This window comes from Cherax quadricarinatus, chromosome 21 (assembly GCF_038502225.1).
Source record: "Cherax quadricarinatus isolate ZL_2023a chromosome 21, ASM3850222v1, whole genome shotgun sequence".
NCBI lineage: Eukaryota > Metazoa > Arthropoda > Malacostraca > Decapoda > Parastacidae > Cherax > Cherax quadricarinatus.
The window spans coordinates 22,216,100-22,236,519 of NC_091312.1; the positions used below are offsets into that span (position 1 = coordinate 22,216,100).

The 20,420-nt window shown below is 38.4% G+C and overlaps 1 protein-coding gene and 1 long non-coding RNA gene across 23 annotated transcripts in view; one reads left to right on the top strand and one right to left on the bottom strand.

Moving 5' to 3' along the window:
* Positions 1-17,505, top strand: part of LOC128689119 (uncharacterized) — a 244,965-nt gene extending 227,460 nt beyond the window's left edge. For both annotated transcript variants that reach the window (XR_008407118.2, XR_011392275.1), the window contains one exon: positions 16,975-17,505. This is a non-coding gene — a long non-coding RNA (uncharacterized lncRNA). The remainder of the gene's footprint in view (positions 1-16,974) is intronic.
* bru1 (bruno 1) overlaps positions 1-20,420 on the bottom strand; it is a 507,347-nt gene that overhangs the window by 12,604 nt on the left and 474,323 nt on the right. For all 21 annotated transcript variants that reach the window (XM_070087294.1, XM_070087290.1, XM_070087297.1 and 18 more), the window contains one exon: positions 9,321-9,451. In XM_070087294.1, coding sequence (XP_069943395.1) covers positions 9,324-9,451 — 128 coding nt within the window. In that variant the 3' untranslated portion in view covers positions 9,321-9,323. The remainder of the gene's footprint in view (positions 1-9,320; positions 9,452-20,420) is intronic.

Below are 20,420 nucleotides of genomic sequence, written 5' to 3' on the forward strand. Positions count from 1 at the left end.
TTGTTGAAAATAAGAAAAAGTTTTGGAGTGAGATTAACAAGTTAAGAAAGCCTAGAGAACAAATGGATTTGTCAGTTAAAAATAGGAGAGGAGAGTTATTAAATGGAGAGTTAGAGGTATTGGGAAGATGGAGGGAATATTTTGAGGAATTGTTAAATGTTGATGAAGATATGGAAGCTGTGATTTCGTGTATAGGACAAGGAGGAATAACATCTTGTAGGAGTGAGGAAGAGCCAGTTGTGAGTGTGGGGGAAGTTCGTGAGGCAGTAGGTAAAATGAAAGGGGGTAAGGCAGCCGGGATTGATGGGATAAAGATAGAAATGTTAAAAGCAGGTGGGGATATAGTTTTGGAGTGGTTGGTGCAATTATTTAATAAATGTATGGAAGAGGGTAAGGTACCTAGGGATTGGCAGAGAGCATGCATAGTTCCTTTGTATAAAGGCAAAGGGGATAAAAGAGAGTGCAAAAATTATAGGGGGATAAGTCTGCTGAGTATACCTGGTAAAGTGTATGGTAGAGTTATTATTGAAAGAATTAAGAGTAAGACGGAGAATAGGATAGCAGATGAACAAGGAGGCTTTAGGAAAGGTAGGGGGTGTGTGGACCAGGTGTTTACAGTGAAACATATAAGTGAACAGTATTTAGATAAGGTTAAAGAGGTCTTTGTGGCATTTATGGATTTGGAAAAGGCGTATGACAGGGTGGATAGGAGGGCAATGTGGCAGATGTTGCAAGTGTATGGTGTAGGAGGTAGGTTACTGAAAGCAGTGAAGAGTTTTTACGAGGATAGTGAGGCTCAAGTTAGAGTATGTAGGAAAGAGGGAAATTATTTCCCAGTAAAAGTAGGCCTTAGACAAGGATGTGTGATGTCACCGTGGTTGTTTAATATATTTATAGATGGGGTTGTAAGAGAAGTAAATGCGAGGGTCTTGACAAGAGGCGTGGAGTTAAAAGATAAAGAATCACACACAAAGTGGGAGTTGTCACAGCTGCTCTTTGCTGATGACACTGTGCTCTTGGGAGATTCTGGAGAGAAGTTGCAGAGATTGGTGGATGAATTTGGTAGGGTGTGCAAAAGAAGAAAATTAAAGGTGAATACAGGAAAGAGTAAGGTTATGAGGATAACAAAAAGATTAGGTGATGAAAGATTGAATATCAGATTGGAGGGAGAGAGTATGGAGGAGGTGAATGTATTCAGATATTTGGGAGTGGACGTGTCAGCGGATGGGTCTATGAAAGATGAGGTGAATCATAGAATTGATGAGGGAAAAAGAGTGAGTGGTGCACTTAGGAGTCTGTGGAGACAAAGAACTTTGTCCTTGGAGGCAAAGAGGGGAATGTATGAGAGTATAGTTTTACCAACGCTCTTATATGGGTGTGAAGCATGGGTGATGAATGTTGCAGCGAGGAGAAGGCTGGAGGCAGTGGAGATGTCATGTCTGAGGGCAATGTGTGGTGTGAATATAATGCAGAGAATTCGTAGTTTGGAAGTTAGGAGAAGGTGCGGGATTACCAAAACTGTTGTCCAGAGGGCTGAGGAAGGGTTGTTTAGGTGGTTCAGACATGTAGAGAGAATGGAGTGAAACAGAATGACTTCAAGAGTGTATCAGTCTGTAGTGGAAGGAAGGCGGGGTAGGGGTCGGCCTAGGAAAGGTTGGAGAGAGGGGGTAAAGGAGGTTTTGTGTGCGAGGGGCTTGGACTTCCAGCAGGTATGCGTGAGCGTGTTTGATAGGAGCGAATGGAGACAAATGGTTTTTAATATTTGACGTGCTGTTGGAGTGTGAGCAAAGTAACATTTATGAAGGGGTTCAGGGAAACCGGCAGGCCAGACTTGAGTCCTGGAGATGGGAAGTACAGTGCCTGCACTCTGAAGGAGGGGTGTTAATGTTGCAGTTTAAAAACTGTAGTGTAAAGCACCCTTCTGGCAAGACAGTGATGGAGTGAATGATGGTGAAAGTTTTTCTCTTTCAGGCCACCCTGCCTTGGTGGGAATCGGCCAGTGTGATAATAAAAATAATAACATACATATATATATACATATACATACACACACATATACATATATATACATACATTTTTTTTTTTTTAACAAACCAGCCGTATCCCACTGAAGCAGGGTGGCCCAAAAAGAAAAACAAAAGTTTCTCTTTTTAAATTTAGTAATTTATACAGGAGAAGGGGTTACTAGCCCCTTGCTCCCGGCATTTTAGTCTCTTCTTACAACGCGCATGGCTTACGGAGGAAGAATTCTGTTCCACTTCCCCATGGAGATAAGAGGAAATAAACAAGAACAAGAGCTAGAAAGAAAATAGCAGAAAACCCAGAGGGGTGTGTGTATATATATACTTGTACTTGTATGTGTAGTGTGACCTAAGTGTAAGTAGAAGTAGCAAGACATACCTGAAATCTTGAATGTTTATGAGAGAGAAAAGACACCAGCAATCCTTTTTTCAACAAGTCAGCAGTCTCCCACCGAGGCAGGGTGACCCAAAAAAGAAAGAAAATCCCCAAAAAGAAAATACTTTCATCATCATTCAACACTTTCACCACGCTCACACATTATCACTGTTTTTGCAGAGGTGCTCAGAATACAACAGTTTAGAAGCACATACGTATAAAGATACACAACATATCCCTCCAAACTGCCATCATGTAAAGCGATTACAGGCTTTTGTTTTACACTTGGCAGGACAGTAGTGCCTCCCTGGGTGATTTCTGTCTACCAACCTACTACTTAGGGCTCAGCAAACTTATCCCTTATAATTTTTACTCTCTCTTTTGTCCCCCTTTCCCTTATATAAAGGAATTATGCACACATACTGCCAATCCCTAGGTACCTTTCCCCCTCTTTCAAACATTTACTGAACAAAAGTACCAACCACTCCAACATTTGTCATGATCCCATTAGTTCCAGCTGCTTCACCCCCTTCCATTCTACATAATGCCTCAAGCCTCTCCCCTACACACATGTATATGTTTATTTTACAAAGGGTTTAAGAAGCTTAGGGTAAGGATTCCTAACTTTATTTACAAGCTAAGAGCTGTTACTTACATCAACTCATTTAAAAGCCTTTTATTGTTAAGAGACATACAAGTAGGAAACAGGATGAAGTTGGAGGAATCTGTGGGCCAGCAATTTCACTTGATTAACCGATTTTATTTCATAGATATCATGCAGTACGAACAAGTTCCAGACTCGAATGTATATATACATAAACAGTTTCCCCCGGTATCTGCAGGGGATACGTTCCAAGGCTTACCATGGATACTTGAAACTGTGAACAGTAGCAAACCTTATATATAGTTTTTCATTGACATACATATAATAGTTTAATTGTTAAATTACACACCAAGTTGAGAATTATCACTTTTCACTGATGGGAGGCACTTCACGGCTTCTCTTACACTTTGAGGAACTGCCATCACTACTTTTGTGCTTTCTAGTCATTATTAAGCAAAATTAAGGCTTATTTATTATCCACACTAAACCCTGGATGACTGACACTGTGAAAACTGAACTCATGGATATGGAGGCCTACTGTATACCTAGAGTATATACCTAGGGAGGGTTTCGGGGTGTATATATATATATATATATAATGTTTTTTATTATAATTAGCTGACACTAAATACCTCATTTTAGCTTTTGTGTGTACTGGTAAATGTACAGTACACACAATTTACAGGCATACTGATAAAATAGGAGTTAAAAGTACAATTTAACAAATGGATTTTGCCCATAATTTAAAAGTCCATTATATTAAAAGTATACTGTGAAGTGGTAAAGGGGGTTCTATATGTAAGGAGCTTAGACATCCAACAGGAATGTGTGAGCATGTTAAATAGGAGCAACTGGAGGAAAGTGGTTTTTATGATCTGAAGTGCTGAGTGTGAGCAAGGTAACATTACAGAGAGATTCAGATAAAACAGCAGCACTTGAGTCTTGTAGGCAGGAAATACAGCACCTGTGCTCTGAAGAAAGTGTGGGGATATTGCAGTTTGGAGGTACATCTGAGTTGTAATGTCAGTGCACTGCTGGCAAGAAAGTGATAAAAGTGATGACAAAAATGTTTCTTCTTGTTGGATCACCTACCTCACTGGGAGACAAATGGTGGAGTAAAAGAGGTTTTGAGAGCAAGGGGCTTGGACATGCAGCAGGCATGTGTGAGCATGTTAGATAAGAGTGGAGATGAATGGTTTTTGGGACTTGACAAGCTGCTGGAGTGTGAGCAGGGTAATATTTTGTAAAGGGATTCAGGGAAACTGGTTAGCTGGACTTGAGTCCTGGAGGTGGGAAGTACAATGCCTGCACTTTAAAGGAGGGGTTTGGGATATTGGCTATTTGGAGTGGCATCTAAATTGTCATATCTGGGTGTGTCTGAAAAGACAATGATTATGTGTGAATGATGGCAAAAATGTTTTTTTGGGTCACCCTGCCTCTGTGGGAAACAGCCAATGTGTACAGTAAACCATCAGAAAACATGTGATCTGTTAATGCATTTCGCAAAACTGCGTACACAGCGTAAAAATCAGCTTGCATTGTGGAGTATATGTAGGGGAAAATGTGGCACACACTGTGGTCTTTTCCCTCCGTCTCAGTGAGTCCATTGTCTTATTTCCTAGTGGGTGAAAGGGGGGCAGGCAAGTGGGTAGGTGCAGGGAGGGAGGGATAGTGCTAGTGAATGAGGACAAGGTACTGGGTGAAGGGGTGAGCGTGGCCCGCAGATGCATGTTGTAGCTGCCCTCCTACATCCCCTTCGCCCATTATACAGCCCATGCGGCACTTTAGTGTTTGGTCAGATGGGCACTAGTGTGGGGATGGGTAGAGGCAGGTGGGTGGGGATAGGCAGATGAGGGCAAGTGTTTGAGAGAGAAGTGGGCTCCAGTGTAGGGGAGTGTCCAAGAAAGCATGGTGGGGAGGGGAAGTAAGGGTGAAGAGCAACTGTGGGAGATGGGTGAAGGTGGGGAGGCCCAATGTTGGGTGAAAGTCTTTCTCCACAGCTGTCCTGCCCTCTTACATATGGGCAAGAGGTTGAGGGTGTGTACTCACCCAGTTGTGGTTGCAGGGGTCGATTCATAGCTCCTGGGCTCCAGGTGTCATAGGGTGGGTGAAGATAGGTGAAGGGATGGGTTAAGATATGTGAGGGTATGTAAGAGGATGGGTAAAGGTGAGTGAGGGGTTAGAACATATGGGGTGCAAAAAAAAAATAGGCACAGGTGTCGGGCATGGTCTCTGGAGGTTAGTGTCTGGGAGTGAGGCCACACCATCCAATCACCACCCACCCTGTCATCCATCATCCAGTCACCACCCATACAGTCACCCATCATCCAGTCACCACCCATACAGTCACCCATCATTCAGTCACCACCCATACAGTCACCCATCATCCAATCACCACCCATACTGGGCCAGCAACAACCACACCTTTCACCCTCACAACTCCCCTACAGCTACATGCCCACATGGCCCCACTCCCACACCTTACCCATGCTTTAATTCTCGCCACACATTTCCCTACAGCTTCAAGCCCAGCTCCTATACTGTAACTTGTTATTCTATTACTTGTTAATTCAGTTACTGCTAAACCACTAACTACCTCTGTTGAAATACAAAAAAACAATGTTCGATTTGAACCAACTATGATATATGTGCCTAGTATTAAGTAGCCTGTTAAGTATTAGGTTTAGTCTGCCCGAAATGCCCCAGCATGATAGTGGCTTTCTTTGTACTTAGCAATCAAAATTGTAATTACACATTGTAAACTTTGCAAAGAAATTAAATCCTTACCCATGCTTTAATGGCCACCCACCACCGTCATTACCACCCACACCAACAACCACATTCAGCCACCCAGTCACTGACACAGTCACCTACATGGTCACCATCACACTACATTGTTGCTTCCAGACTTCACCAGAAAATCTATTGAATGTAACCCTATTTTTCCTATAAGATCTTCAGTTCAGTTTACTTTATTTTTTGATTACATGCCATTTTCAGGAATGTAACTACCATGTTGTCCAACAGTCTCTCTCTGTCTCTCTATTTTCTCACTCTCTATTTTCTCTCTTTTCTCTCCCTCCTTCCATTTTCTCTATTTTCTATTTTCACTCTCTCTCAGGGTGTATATATTATATAGTTATTCATTTAGTTAGTATTTAGTTATTTTGATATTAACTAACAATAAATGACTCTTCTTAGCTTTTATGGAATGGTAAGTGTTCAGTTTTCATCTTGAAACTTCACTGTGCAATTTCCAGGAAGTAAAAATGCCCCCATTGAATATACAATCCTCTCCTACATATGACTACATCTAACAAATATCTAACTCTATTATCTGTTAACATGTGCCAGATCAATTACAAAAATCTCATTAAAAAATTGTACATCTCCTCAACTAATCCTTAATTCACTAAATTCGATAGCCTAATGATCAGTTATGCGAGATAAGAATGACTTGTTACACAATTAATCTCAAGCATAAAATGCCTTGGATCTGTAGGCATACAGAGCCCAATAATAGGACACTTCACAATAAGTAATAAGTATAATTATCATGCAAGAACTATATATATCCAGTTACTCTCGAATACAAAAAAATTCAATGACCAAGATTACAATCACCCCCATGCTATTTTCTTTAAGAATGTGTAGGTCTCGGTAACTAATAAACTGATGATATTCATCATTTGCATCATGCAACTCTCTCCTGTATTTTCAACAGTAGTGACACAAGTTTAATTCTTCCCCACTTTCACTTTGTTATACTGTTATTAACCCCTAAGCTGCTGATGATGTCCATATATTTCCACCCAGAAACTTGCCATTGACACACACATGTATACCAAAAAATTCTAGTCTCTCCAAAATGGTTGCCATCATCTAGTTTAACCTACATCAGACAAAATAAGTCTATGCACACTATAATAAATTTGTGTTGAGCACAGGACATTGTAGAAGCCAACTGAATATGTATTTATAAATAATTATAAAATATAAAGTGAAATGTGATATGAAAACAGACATAGGTATATTATACATGATCTATGCAATATAAACAGAAAAACCGGAATAAAATGTAAAACAGTGTTGCACAGCAATTTCCTTCATGCAGCCAACACACGTTACCATAAATTGATTACCATCAACTTTAAACTTTCAAATCTCCACAAATACTAAACAGATTTCACTCATTCTTGTCTCATTACACTTCTAAAATCAGGAAGAATTTTTTTTTGGTAAAATAAACTAATCACTTTTTCAAAATCGCTGGCACTGAGCGCATGTTTATTGTAGACCATCTGGCAGTTTAAGGATTAACATTCTTCACTGCTGTCAAAACTTTACATAGTCATACTATTACACAAGCTTTCATTCACTTGACTTTTGCAAGGTTCTCCAGCACATGTCTATTTTCCCTGACCTTATAGTACAAAAATATTTTTGTCAAGAAACTCTGTATATAGGTAAAATAAGGAAACAAATCACAGCCTTTTGAAAACATTTTAGTGTGTATTCAACCATAAAGTCTAGTTGCTACTCTATGATAATCTTGAAAGAGTTCATTAATGCTTCATCACTACCATTAATTCTTCCTTGCTAATATTACTTTGTTTTTAATTTGCAGACTTTTTGCTCACATTTTTAATATACAGTACATCAGATCTCAAATCCTAATGCTCAAACAAACTCTCAATTTTTTTTTCTTATATTTTTTCCGGGGAAGGTTTACTGTACTTTTCTTAAGTTGAGAAACTTATATTTAAATAGGAAATATCTTTAAGTTCATCCCTGAAAGATCATCATGAGCTGTGCTATGCTGCAATAAACCCCACAGAAACCTGACAGTTTATAAGTGAATAAACAAACATACAACAAATGAGTGCCTTATGAGATCATAATCAGGAAGAACACAATTAAAACCTATTTCTTTTGTGCTCTTAGATCACACACTTTATGATTGTTTATATTTTTATAAAACATACAACACAACAGTATCAACATTGTTAAACAAATGAATAAAATATCAAGTGTGAAACTTGACTTGCAATAACTAACACACACACACACACACACACACACACACACACCTAGTAGCGATCAGTGAAGAGGCAGGGCCAGGAGCTCGGACTCGACCCCCGCAACCTCAACTAGGTGAGTACACACACACACACACACACACACACACACACACACTGAATTCTCAGCACACCACTTTAAGTCTTTAACTATAATAGTATTTACAAGTTAGTTACTTAAACTTGCTTTGAGTTGTATGTTGACTAAAGATATTTAATAAAGTGATGGCAAAGAATTACATTTCATTAATACTGCAGATGAAAACAGCAGATATATCACAGTGCTTTTGAGCAATCTGAACAAATACAGAATTATACCCTGTCATATTACTGGCTAGACAATCAATCAGGAGTCTCAAAAACTACTGATGATCACATTATATAGTTTAATAATTAATAAAGCACATTTTTTAATTACAAATATTTAGTTACTTATGCCACTTCAAATAATTGTTACAACTTATAAAACCACATCCTACATTTAGAACATGATGGGAGTGCCACTTTTTTGGCACTTTACACACTTTATTTTTATACATCTTTTTATATAATAAATATTATCTAAATCTGTATGGTATACAACAAAAATGACAGGCAATGTTTATTCCAAGACTCATAATTGTTTGTTAGCTACAAGCAGCCTTATTAAAAAAAAAAAAAAAAGTAAAAAATAAAAAAACAAACTGTTATAAATACACTGGCAGGCCCACCACAGTATATACTATACAATATATACATAAATACACTTTGAGCACTAAGCTTCACATTACTACTGACTTGACTGTTTTCTGAAAGACTTTTTGTGGGACGAATATTTGTACACATTAATATACTTTACAATTACACAAACATTTTATACATGTAATATTTCCCATACTTGAATCAAACACCTTCCCTGAACATGAGTATTGTGTTTGCTGTTTTCATTTACACTAAGTGTTATTGTCTGTAACACTATCAATGTGATACCCAAATACTGTGTAGCAGTTTCAAGTGCTCTTGGCAGGAGCTTATTACAACAGGCACAAGTTATTGTTGATTGTCTGGTCTTAAGTCTGAATAAATGCTGCTTCATCATAAACTAAATTTTTAGTTAAGCATATAAAAAAGGGATATGAAAAAGAGAGACATACCTGTCTGCACATGAAACTGAGATTTATATATTACAGACATGCGTACTGTAATGGAACTAGGTGTACTGTATCATTGTATGAATATTCAGTTAAAACATAAAAAAGTACCTGTTAGTATGGCTTGCAGTCAGTTTTGGAACGTTTCAGCTGCACCTTCAAACGCTTGTTTCCAATCTGTTGACCGTTCATATGCTGAATTGCCCGCTGTGCATCCAAAGCATTCTCATACGAGACAAACCCTGAAGATGAACGATTTGGTGAGGAAATTAAATTAAAAAGTAACAGCTTATCAAAATAATGTTGATTCTTAACAATTTTCCTTGGTTACTACCTCTCTGTCTGCCTAAGAATTTATTTTCCTTGTAGATTCACAATGTAGATGGAAATTTAAACACATAATAATATATCTTTATTTCTACAAGTACATGTACAAGGTATACAGGCCTAGACAACATCAATAACATACTACTATACAGAAAGCCACTTGTTATGCCGAGCATTTTGGGCAAATTAGGTCAGTTTTGTTCCAAATTTGTATGTGTTTTGACCAAATTTGTATATGTGTAAAAAACATAATGGAAAAAGTAGCACATCAGAGGAATTCTTTGAATAGGCTAAGCTTTCAAACTTACTTATTCACTTTATATGCAGCACTGAACCCATGTAGTCAATTTAGTGGAGGGACTAATAGAGGTTCAATCCATTTTTTGTTCAATCCATTTTTTGATAATCATGAAGCACAATACTTTTAAATTGGACTCTTACTTCTCTAAATTAGCATAAATGCCCCTGCTTTTCAGAAGCACCAAGTTCAATTGAATAAAACACCAAAAACACTTCACAATATAATATTGTATAGGCTGTTAAATCTAAACATAAGTGTCTCAAATAGCTTTAACACAAGTGGGAGTAAGTCCTTTTAATCCTTATAGAAAGATGAGCAGGAAGTGAGAGGGAAGAGTAGTATATGAGAGGGCACAGAGGGACTACTGGGAGTTTCAGTGAAGAGTGAATAACTAATAATCAAGTCTGTAGACTGAGCAGCAGATTCCTTTTCCTTGTCTTTATTAATACTCTGGCCATCTCCCACCAAGGTAGTGACACAGAAAACACTTTCACTAACTCAATCACTGTCTTGCAACAAGGGCACCAACACCACAGTTCAGATGACCCTCCAAACTGCAACATCCTCACCCCTCCTTCAGAGTGCATGTACTGTACTTCCCATCTCCAGGACTCAAGTCCTGCTAACCAATATCCCTGAATCCTTTCATAATTGTTACCTTGCTTACACTCCAACAGCATGTCAAATCAAGAAAACCACTCCTATCTAACATGTTCACATAAGCCACTTCAAAGTCCAAGCCCCAAGTACTCAGAACCTTCTTTACCCTCTTCCTCCAACCTTTCCTAGGACAATCCCTATTCCTTCCCTCCACCCCAAATTTATAAACTCCTAGTCATCCTATTTTGCTCCAGCCTCTCTGACTGTCCAAACCACTCTAACAGCCCATCCTCAGCCCTCTAAATAATACTTTGGTGACTCCACACCTAATCTTCAAACTCAGACTTCTCTATATAATATTTACACTACACACTGCCCTCAAACATGACATCTCTCTTGCCTCCAGCTTTCTCCTCGCTTCAACATTCAAAACCTATGCTTCACACCTACACAATAGTGCTGGGACTGCTATACTCCAGTACATTCCTCATTTTTGCCTCCAGGGATAAAGTTGTCTCCACAGAGGCTTCAATGCACCGCCCACCTTATTCCCTTTGCTATTTTTATGGTTCATCTCTTCTCTCATAGAACCATCTGCCGACAAGCTCACTCCAAAATAACTGAAAGCACATACTTCCTTCACATTCCCTCCAATCCAGTCACTCACATACAGTTGTCCCTAAAAACTTCACAGAGGCTTATGTTCCCAGAGATCCTATGGAAGCAGAAACTGAAATTAATACAGAAGGGCCACAGATATATCGGATCACTTTTTAGTTGCAGCTACAGTAAATGAGATACAAGGAAAATGGAAGCAGTAAGTAAGAGGTGAAGGTTTATAAGCTAAAGGATGAGGCAGTTAGGCAAAGATATAAACAACTATTGGAGGATAGATAATACTAATAATAATATCTTTATTTACTACATGTACAAGGTATACAGGCCTAGCTGACATCAAAGACATACTACTATATAGAAAGCCCCTTGTTACGCAGAGCATTTCGGGCAAATTAAGCCAGTTTTGTCCCAGGATGAGACCCACACCAGTCGACTAACACCCAGGTACCCATTTTACTGATGGGTAAACATAGACAACCAGTGTAAGGAAACACATTCGATGTTTCCACCCCTTCACCAGGAATCGAACCCTGACCCTCACCGTGTGAAGCAAGAGCTTTTGCCTCCAGGCCAAGGGGCACCATAGCCTGGGCTAGTGAGAGTATAGGCAATGGGGTTGAAGATGCATGGGGTAGGTTTAAAAATGTAGTGTTAGTGTTCAGCAGAAGTTTATGCTTACAGGAAAATGGGTGCGGGAGAGAAGAAGAGTGATTGGTGAAATGATGTAAAGGGAGTAGTAAGAGAGAAAGCTAGCATATAAGAGGTTTTTACAAAGTAGAAGTAATGCAAGGAGGGAGGAGTATATGGAGAGAAAAAAGAGAGGTTAAGAGAGTGGTAAAGCAATGTAAAAAGAGAGCAAATGAGAGAGTAGGTGAGATGTTATCAACAAATTTTGCTGAAAGTAAAAAGTTATGGAGTGAGATTACTAAGTTGAGGAAGTCTAGGAAACGAATGGATTTGACAGTTAAAAATAGGAGAGGAGAGTTATTAAATGGAGAGTTAGAGGCATCGGGAAGATAGAAGGAATATTCTGAGGAACTGTTAAACGTTGATGATAGGGAAGCTGTGATTTCATGTATAGGGCAAGGAGAAGTAACATCTTGTAAGAGTGAGGAAGAGTGAGTTGTGAGTGTGGGGGAAGTTCGTGAGGCAGTAGGCAGAATGAAAGCGAGTAAGGCAGCTGGGATTAATGGGATAAAGACAGAAATGTTAAAAGCAAGTCTGGATATAGTTTTGGAGTGGTTGGTGCTTTTATTGAATAAATAAATGGAAGAGGGCAAGGTGCCGAAGGATTGGGAGAGAGCATGCATAGTTCCTTTGTATAAAGGCAAAGGGGACATAAGAGTGCAAAAATTATAGGGGAATAAGTTCGTTGAGTATACCTAGCAAAGTGTATGGTAAAGTTGTTATTGAAAGAATTGAGAGTAAAATGGAGAGTAGGATAGCAGATGGACAAGGAGGCTTTAGGAAGGGTAGGGGGTGTGTAGACCGAGTGTTTACAGTGAAGCGTATAGGTGAACAGTATTTAGATAAGAGTAAAGAGGTTTTTGTGGCATTTATAGATTTGGAAAAGGCGTATGACGGTGGATAGGGGGGCAATGTGGCAGATGTATGGAATAGGAGTTAGGTTATTGAAAGCAGTGAAGAGTTTTTACGAGGATAGTGAGGCTCAGGTTAGAGTATGTAGGAGAGAGGGAGATTATTTCCCAGTAAAAGTATTTCTTAGACAAGGATGTGTGATGTCACCATGGTTGTTAAACATATTTATAGATGGGGCTGTAAGAGGGGGGGAATACTCAGGTGTTGCAGAGGTTAGTGGATGAGTCTGGTAGGGTGTGTAAAAATAAAATTAAAAGTGAATATAGGAAAGAGTAAGGTGATGAGGATAAAAAAAAAAATTGAGTAATGAAACATTGGAGATAGAGAGTATGGAGGAGGTGAATATATTCAGATATTTAAAAGTGGACGTGTCAGCAGATGGGTCTATGAAAGATGAGGTGAATCATAGAATTGACGAGGGGGAAAAAGTGAGTGATGCACTGAGGAGTCTGTGGAGACAAAGAACTTTATCCATGGAAGAGGGAAGTGTATAAGAGTATAGTTATACCAATGCTCTTATATGGGTGCAAAGCATGGGTGGTGAATGTTGCAACAAGGAGAAGGCTGGAGGCAGTGGAGATGTGTCTGAGGGCAACGTGTGGTGTGAATATAATGCAGAGAATTCATAGTTTAGAAATTAGGAGGTGGTGCAGAATTACCAGGATTACCCAGAGGGCTGAGGAGGGGTTGTTGAGGTAGTTCAGACATGTAGAGAGGATGGAACAAGATAGAATGACTTCGAGTGTATAAATCTGAAGTTGAGGGAAGGTGGGGTAGAGGTCAGCCTAGGAAAGGTTGGAGGGAGAGGGGTAAAGGAAGTTTTGCATGCGAGGGGCTTGGACTTCAAGCAAACATGCGTGAGCGTGTTAAAGTGAATGGAGACAAATGGTTTTTAGGACTTGACGTGCAGTTGGAGTGTGAGCAGGGTAATATTTATGAAGGGATTCAGGGAAACTGGCAGGCCAGACTTGAGTCCTGGAGATGGGAAGTACAGTGCCTGCACACTGAAGGAGAGGTGTTAATGTTGAAGTTTTATAACCGTGATGTAAGCGCACCACTGGCAAGATGGTGATGGAGTGAATGATGGTGAAAGTTTTTCTTTTTCGGGCCACCCTACCTTGGTGGGATTATTATTATTATAATCAAGGGGGAAGCGCTGATTATACAGCGCCTGGGGGGGGGATATGTGGAAGGCAGTCAGGCTTAAGTCGGGGAACTGGAGCACAGATCCAATTCCCTAAATCAAGAGCCCCTCACCAACATCAAGGAACCTTCCTTGAGGGGACCTTGGTGGGAAATGGCCAAGGTGTTTATAAAAATAAATAACTTTAAATAAAAAAATTCAGATGCCATATTTCTGTAATATAAATATCGGCAGTAACCAGACTGAGTAAAATAAATAATGAACAAAATAAAAAGAAAGATACGAGCATGGAAAGGTTACGGATGCAGGAAAAATGTTGGATAATTTAATCTATTTGTTTGTTGACTGTCATTAAAAATGCTGGATAATCAAAATCCTCAAACATGGAAGCCTGCAAATTTGTAGGGACAACTGTATATCAGATTTGTAAAGTTACTATGACTATCACAGGAATTCAGACATGAAATGGATGAACAGAATGCACTGATTTACATTTTCACTGTCCAGACCCTGAAATTTAAAGTGCTCACTTTCTTGACGGTAATGACACCAAATATGGAATCTGATGGAAAACTTATGGAATTATGCAGGCACAAAGTTAGTCTAGGTACATTTTATGCATCGGCCAGTTCCATTGCTCAGTTTGACCAAATTCTTACATATTTCGCTAGTAAGCTGTTTTATCGAGTACAAAAAATACACCCATTCAACCATCAAAAGTGCACAAAATTTGGTAAGAAAGTGCACACAATTTGGTAATTTGATCATTTTACACAAAATTAAAAAAAATCCAATTTAAAAACAGAGTCCAAAATAAACACTGTACACATTTCAGGCATTAAAACTACATTTCCTCTCTGCAATAATCATATCCCCAAGCCTTTTCTATATTTCACTTGCCTTCCATTTTAATTCATAACCACACAAAAATCAAAGATTTACATTATTCCTCATAGTTTCCAGCAATCCAATAATTGAATCAGACCTAGTAAAAACTGATAAAACAGACAGAAGGAATGTATGGGAGGCCTTACCCGTCCTCTGGAATATCGGCAAAAATAAATATTTCTGCTATTTTGAGGCTGATTTCAAGCTACTTCCAGCCCTTAGACTGCCTAAAATCATCTCTATTTCAGTATTATGTCTTCCATTCTATCAAATGATACCAAGAAACCATCAATAAAACCATAAAATTCATCCTAGAAAACCCCTCAATATTACTATTTTAAACCAAATACAAAGTCAGAGTTTTGCCTTTCCTATCATACAATGCATGAGACAGGAATTTTTATTTTTATACTGTGCACACTTGTACTGACCAATTCTCTCATATCTAGGCCAAAAATTTACTGCTCACAGCTTAGCTGAGTGAGCTGAGATCATGTAGATCTATGGGACACACCCTGTGAAATGGACAGTCAAAGTGTTATGACTTTCAATATTATTTTTACTATTATTATTTATAATCAAAACAAAGTGACTTTCAACAGTCTCTCATGGAAGACTTCACTGCAAACTGCAAAACACAAGTTGGTATAAAAAGTGAACTATTAAACTATTACAATAGATGAGAGATTTTGCTTGAAATATAAATGCAAGCAACGATTAGAGATAGTGTCACAAGAATCAGAACTTGCTCCAGTAATGTTTCTGATCAATATACATGATTAGGAATTTGGTATATGAGCACAGTCTCATAGTGTTATGAAATATTAAAGGAATTAAACAGAGGGGTGCTACATGACCCTTCACAGGTATAGCACTTCCCTGTGAGTATAATAATAATAATATACTAATAAAAAGGGAAGCAGTGATGTCAGGCACTGGACAGGGAAGTAAAACATCTCAAAGTAGTAGAAATGTCAAATAGGTGTAAGGAGGAGCCAGAGGTGTAAAACAGCTAAGATTAAAACAAAGATGTTAAAGGTAGGTGGGGGACATAGTTTTGAAGTGGTGTGTGTGTGTGTGTATTTGTTCAATATAGGCATAAAAGGGAAAGCTCCTAAAGATTAGCAGAGAGCATGCATAGTTCTTTTTATAAGGGAAAAGGGGAGAGGAGTGCAATAATTATGGGGCAATAAGTTTGTTGAATATACTAGGTAAAATGCACAAAAGAATTATTATTGAAAGAGATAGGGGTAATATAGAAAGCAAGACTGCAGAATAACAATGAGGATTTAGGAAAGGTACAGGATGTGTTGATACACAACTGGACAATATTTAAATAAGAGAAGGAGCTGTGTCTTGCATTTATGGATATAAAAAGAGGCATATGATAGGGTGGATAGAGAAACAATGCAGCAGATATTGCAAATATATGAAATGTTTACTGAAAACGGTAAAAAATTTGCATGCAGGAGGTATGGGGAAACCACTTCCTAATAAAAGTAGGGACTTGGAAAGATGCCATTTGTTACCTTAGTTGCTTAACCCTTCAACTGAAACATACCCAGAAATTAAAATGCCTTTGTATGACAATATTTTTTTTAATGATTTTATCTTAGATTGAGAGACCCTATTTTTTTTAAATAGTGCAATGTACAGAAAACTGAAATTAATGGAATTATGGTACACATGTTGATTTTGGTGAAAAAGATCAATAGTCAGCAATAGCAGCTTAGGTGTGCATAGCAGTGTTTGTTGTCCATTTTATGTCAAATTATGGCTGTTTTAATTTTTTGTTTTCATTTCCCAACATTACATACACTATTTTGTTAGATGGATATGGATGTTTTTGAAGGTATTATAGTGCTGTACATGCATACTTTTTAATTCAATGGTGAGTGCTAAACCCATAGAGTCAAATAGTCTCTGGGATGTAGGAGGCAGTCAAGATTCAATCCAAGGAAAGTGAGGTTAAGTCCCACTTCCTGAGGGAAGCATAACACTCCATAGCCCAATTGCAACATTTTCCATGAACTGGTGCAAATAATCATTGTTCTTATTGTTCTTTACTGTTTTTATCTTGTAACATGACAGTTTCTGCACAAAAAATCTTTGCTGCAAAAAGTAAGCTTGCAAAATATGAATACAACACAACAGTTTAAAGAGCTGTATTAGGGAGCTTGCTTAGTCATTTAACCTTTTGTTTTTCATACTTTTTAAATGCTTTCTGGCAATGAATCAACCAGTTTCCATAAATAAGTTAGATCCATATAAATCCATGATTTTTTCAGGACCTCCTCCAACTTTGGGATGCTGGAAATTTAGTTCTCTGCTACTTGGAATAGCAACACCTGCCAAGCATTTTTCATTCGACAGATCCAAGCTGTAACTTGGCCACTCCAACACAAGAACTTCATGTTGACTCAACCAATCCTTGACCTTTTTCCTGTAGTGTCAAGGGGCTCCATCTTTCATTAAGGTGCTAGTGCCATAAATATGGAAAAGAGTAATAAGTTTCTCATCAAGGACTAGTAAATATTTCTCCCCATCCATCATTTTACCCTTGGACAGGAAACAGACCACCATGGCCACTGCAAGAGCTCAATTAAACATAATTACCTGAATCGAATATCATCCAATGTACAATACCTCTAATGTCATCTAAAGTAAAAATAGTATCTATAAACTTATTAGACTATAACCCAGCTAATTTTTTTTTTATTATAACCATGTACAATGATATGCTGTTGTATTCTTAAGTTTGGCTTAAGTTTGCCAAAAATGCTCTGTATAACTATGGTCTTTCAACATGCACTCAAGTGTTACCCATTTCTGTATAAACAATGTGTCCTATTGAAATAAACTTGTATTGTAAAATGCCTCCAAACCATGACCTTGGAAGGGTTTTAGACAGTCTTGATTGTGAAGTTGTGGTCAAACCTTGAAGACCCACTTTAATAATGAATCTGCTTTGACATATTTCTGACGACACAAAAATTCAATGCATCACTAAATGTGACATTCCTTCAAATTATCCATGGTCTAATCCTCATGCTTGTCATAAAAAGGAAGGTGGGCTTGGCTTCTTGGCAGCCTTATGACATGGCATTCTCAGATCCTTTTGCAGGCAATATTGCAGTCTGTGTGTACACAGCCACTTCTCCCAGGACATCAGGATGATTGTCCTTTAATTCCTGAGCAGAAACTGAAAGGTTTAGCATAACTTCCTTTTGTAAAGCTTCAATGCCAGGGGTTGACATCGAGCGCCTCCTATATCCCATCTTCCTAATGACTGACCCCATGAGGCAGGTTTCTTGCAGCTCTGGTGAGGTTTCAGATATACTGGGTTGCATCCCATCCTATCTGCAACATCGTTCACAGGGACTTCCTGTCCAGGAGAGTGACGACACACGTCGTCTCTTCTATACGAAGCCTCTACCAACCCCACTGTGATCAACAGGAACAGCCATAGACAGTGGGAAAGTGAAATATCAGTCAGAGCAAAAGGGAAGAGTTGCAAGTGTGATAACACATGCCTCTATCAAGTCATTTATGATTTATGTGATGTTGGAGTATGAGTTAGGTAACATTTATAAAGTGATTTAAGGAAACCAGTCAGCTGGTCTTCAGTTCTGGTGGTGGGGAGGCCAGTGACTGCACTCTGAAGAATGGATGGGGTGGTTGCAATTGAAACATCTGAATTGTGGGAGCAGCACACTTCTGGCAAAATAGTGAATGAATGATGGTGAATGTACTTCCTGTTCTGGATCACCCTGCCTTGGTAGGAGATGGCTAATGAGGCTAAAAAAAAAGTTAATAATAACAATGATATAGAAATAATTATAATTATTTAAGTACATGTACAAGGTATACAGGCCTATAAGCAGTATAATGTGTCGGTATTTTATACTATTTATTTCCATCATATATAGGCCTCGCTGACATCAATGACATATGTACTACTACATAGAAAGCCACTTGTTATGCTGAGAATTTTGGGTAAATTAGGTCAGTTTTGTCCCAGGATGCAATCCACACCAGCTGACTAACTCTCAGGTACACATTTTACTGACAAGGAACATAGACAACCAGTGTAAAGAAACACCCCCAATGTTTCTACCCTTGTTGGGAATCAAACCCAGATCCCAGCCATGTGAAGCAAGAGCTTTAGCCATCAGGCCACTGAGAGAGGGACATATGAATCATCAGTGGCAAAGGACTGCCATGGAAAAACTTGAATGAAATTTTGAGAACCTCATATGCAACATTGGCCAACTTTAAAATATCTGTTAGACACAGCTCAGTAGGCTGCTCACTTAAAAAACACAAGAGTATTCACGAAAATAGTTAATTACTCAAGTGCTTGGAACTCGGAACCTACTTTCTCATAAAAATCCCTGTTATAACTGCAGATGTTCGCAACATTAATATTTTTTATCTATTTTCCTTTACAATTTTTAATTGATTGTTAAAAATAATCGAACGAGTCCCCCCTCCACCCCTCATTCCTATTCCCTCCCAATCTTTTTCTCCCTCTCTTCCCATTCCCTGACTTTCCTCTATTGCTTTTCTTCACACTTATTCTCACTCCCAAACATAATCCTTCTCAAATTGGTGAAATATTCGTGTATCCAGTAATCAGTGAAAGACTGAACCTCAATTATATGGTTGGTCACCACATGTTAGGCAAACAATAAACAAAAAAAACAGTGTTGTGATATAGACAGGATTCCAGAATAATGAAAATAAACTCCACATCCCTAAAGATTTTTTTTAGACATGCTGGCCATCTCCCACCAAGGTAGTGTGACCAGAAAAAGAAACTTTCATCATCACTCCCATTATTACTGTCTTACGAGAGGCACACAGATATGACAATTTAGATGTCCCTCCAAACAGCAAATATCCCTACCCCTCCTTTAACCCTTTCAGGGTCAGCAGGCCCTCTCCTAAATTTGTTTTCAGGGTCGGAAATTTTTCGAAAAAATAACTATTTTTTCTTATGAAATGATAGAGAATCTTTTCCCAATCATAATGACACCAAAAGTAAGAAATTTGATGGAAAACTTACAGAATTATGCTCTTGCGAAGTTAGCGGTCTCGACGATGTTTACGCATCGGCGATTTCACCCATTTTGAGCCCTATTTTTGGCTAATTCCAATGTACCAGTCGACAAAAATCATAACTATTTCACTAGAGCTCCATTTTTTCTATCTAATGAGTACAAGAAACCACCCATTTACCGATTTCAACTATCCAATAAAGTGGTCAGAAATAGGTAATTTTGCCAATTTCACACAAATTTCAAAAGATGCCAATTTCCAAATAAGGTCCAGAATAAACAAGATAGACATTCCCAGCACTAAAATAACATTTCCTCTGTTCATTAGTCACGTCCCCAGACCTCTGTTACATTTCTTTTGCTTTCCACTTTGAATTTTTATTCTCACAAAAAATGCAGTCTACTGCATTAGTGTAGAAATGGTATAAATAACATCAGCGCACTTGTGAAAGAATATTAGACTCGCCAGTTGACGTGTATTGGACACATGGCATGATTTGTTTACTTTTGAACTTTGGCAAAAATCGAACATTTCTGCTAATTTGAGCTCAATTTCAAGGTACTTTTCCTTGTGAAACCAATCAAAATCATCTCAATTTCTGTAATATGTCTTCCATTCTATAAAATGAGACCAGGAAAACTAGAATACAAACATAAATAGCATAGGAAAATAC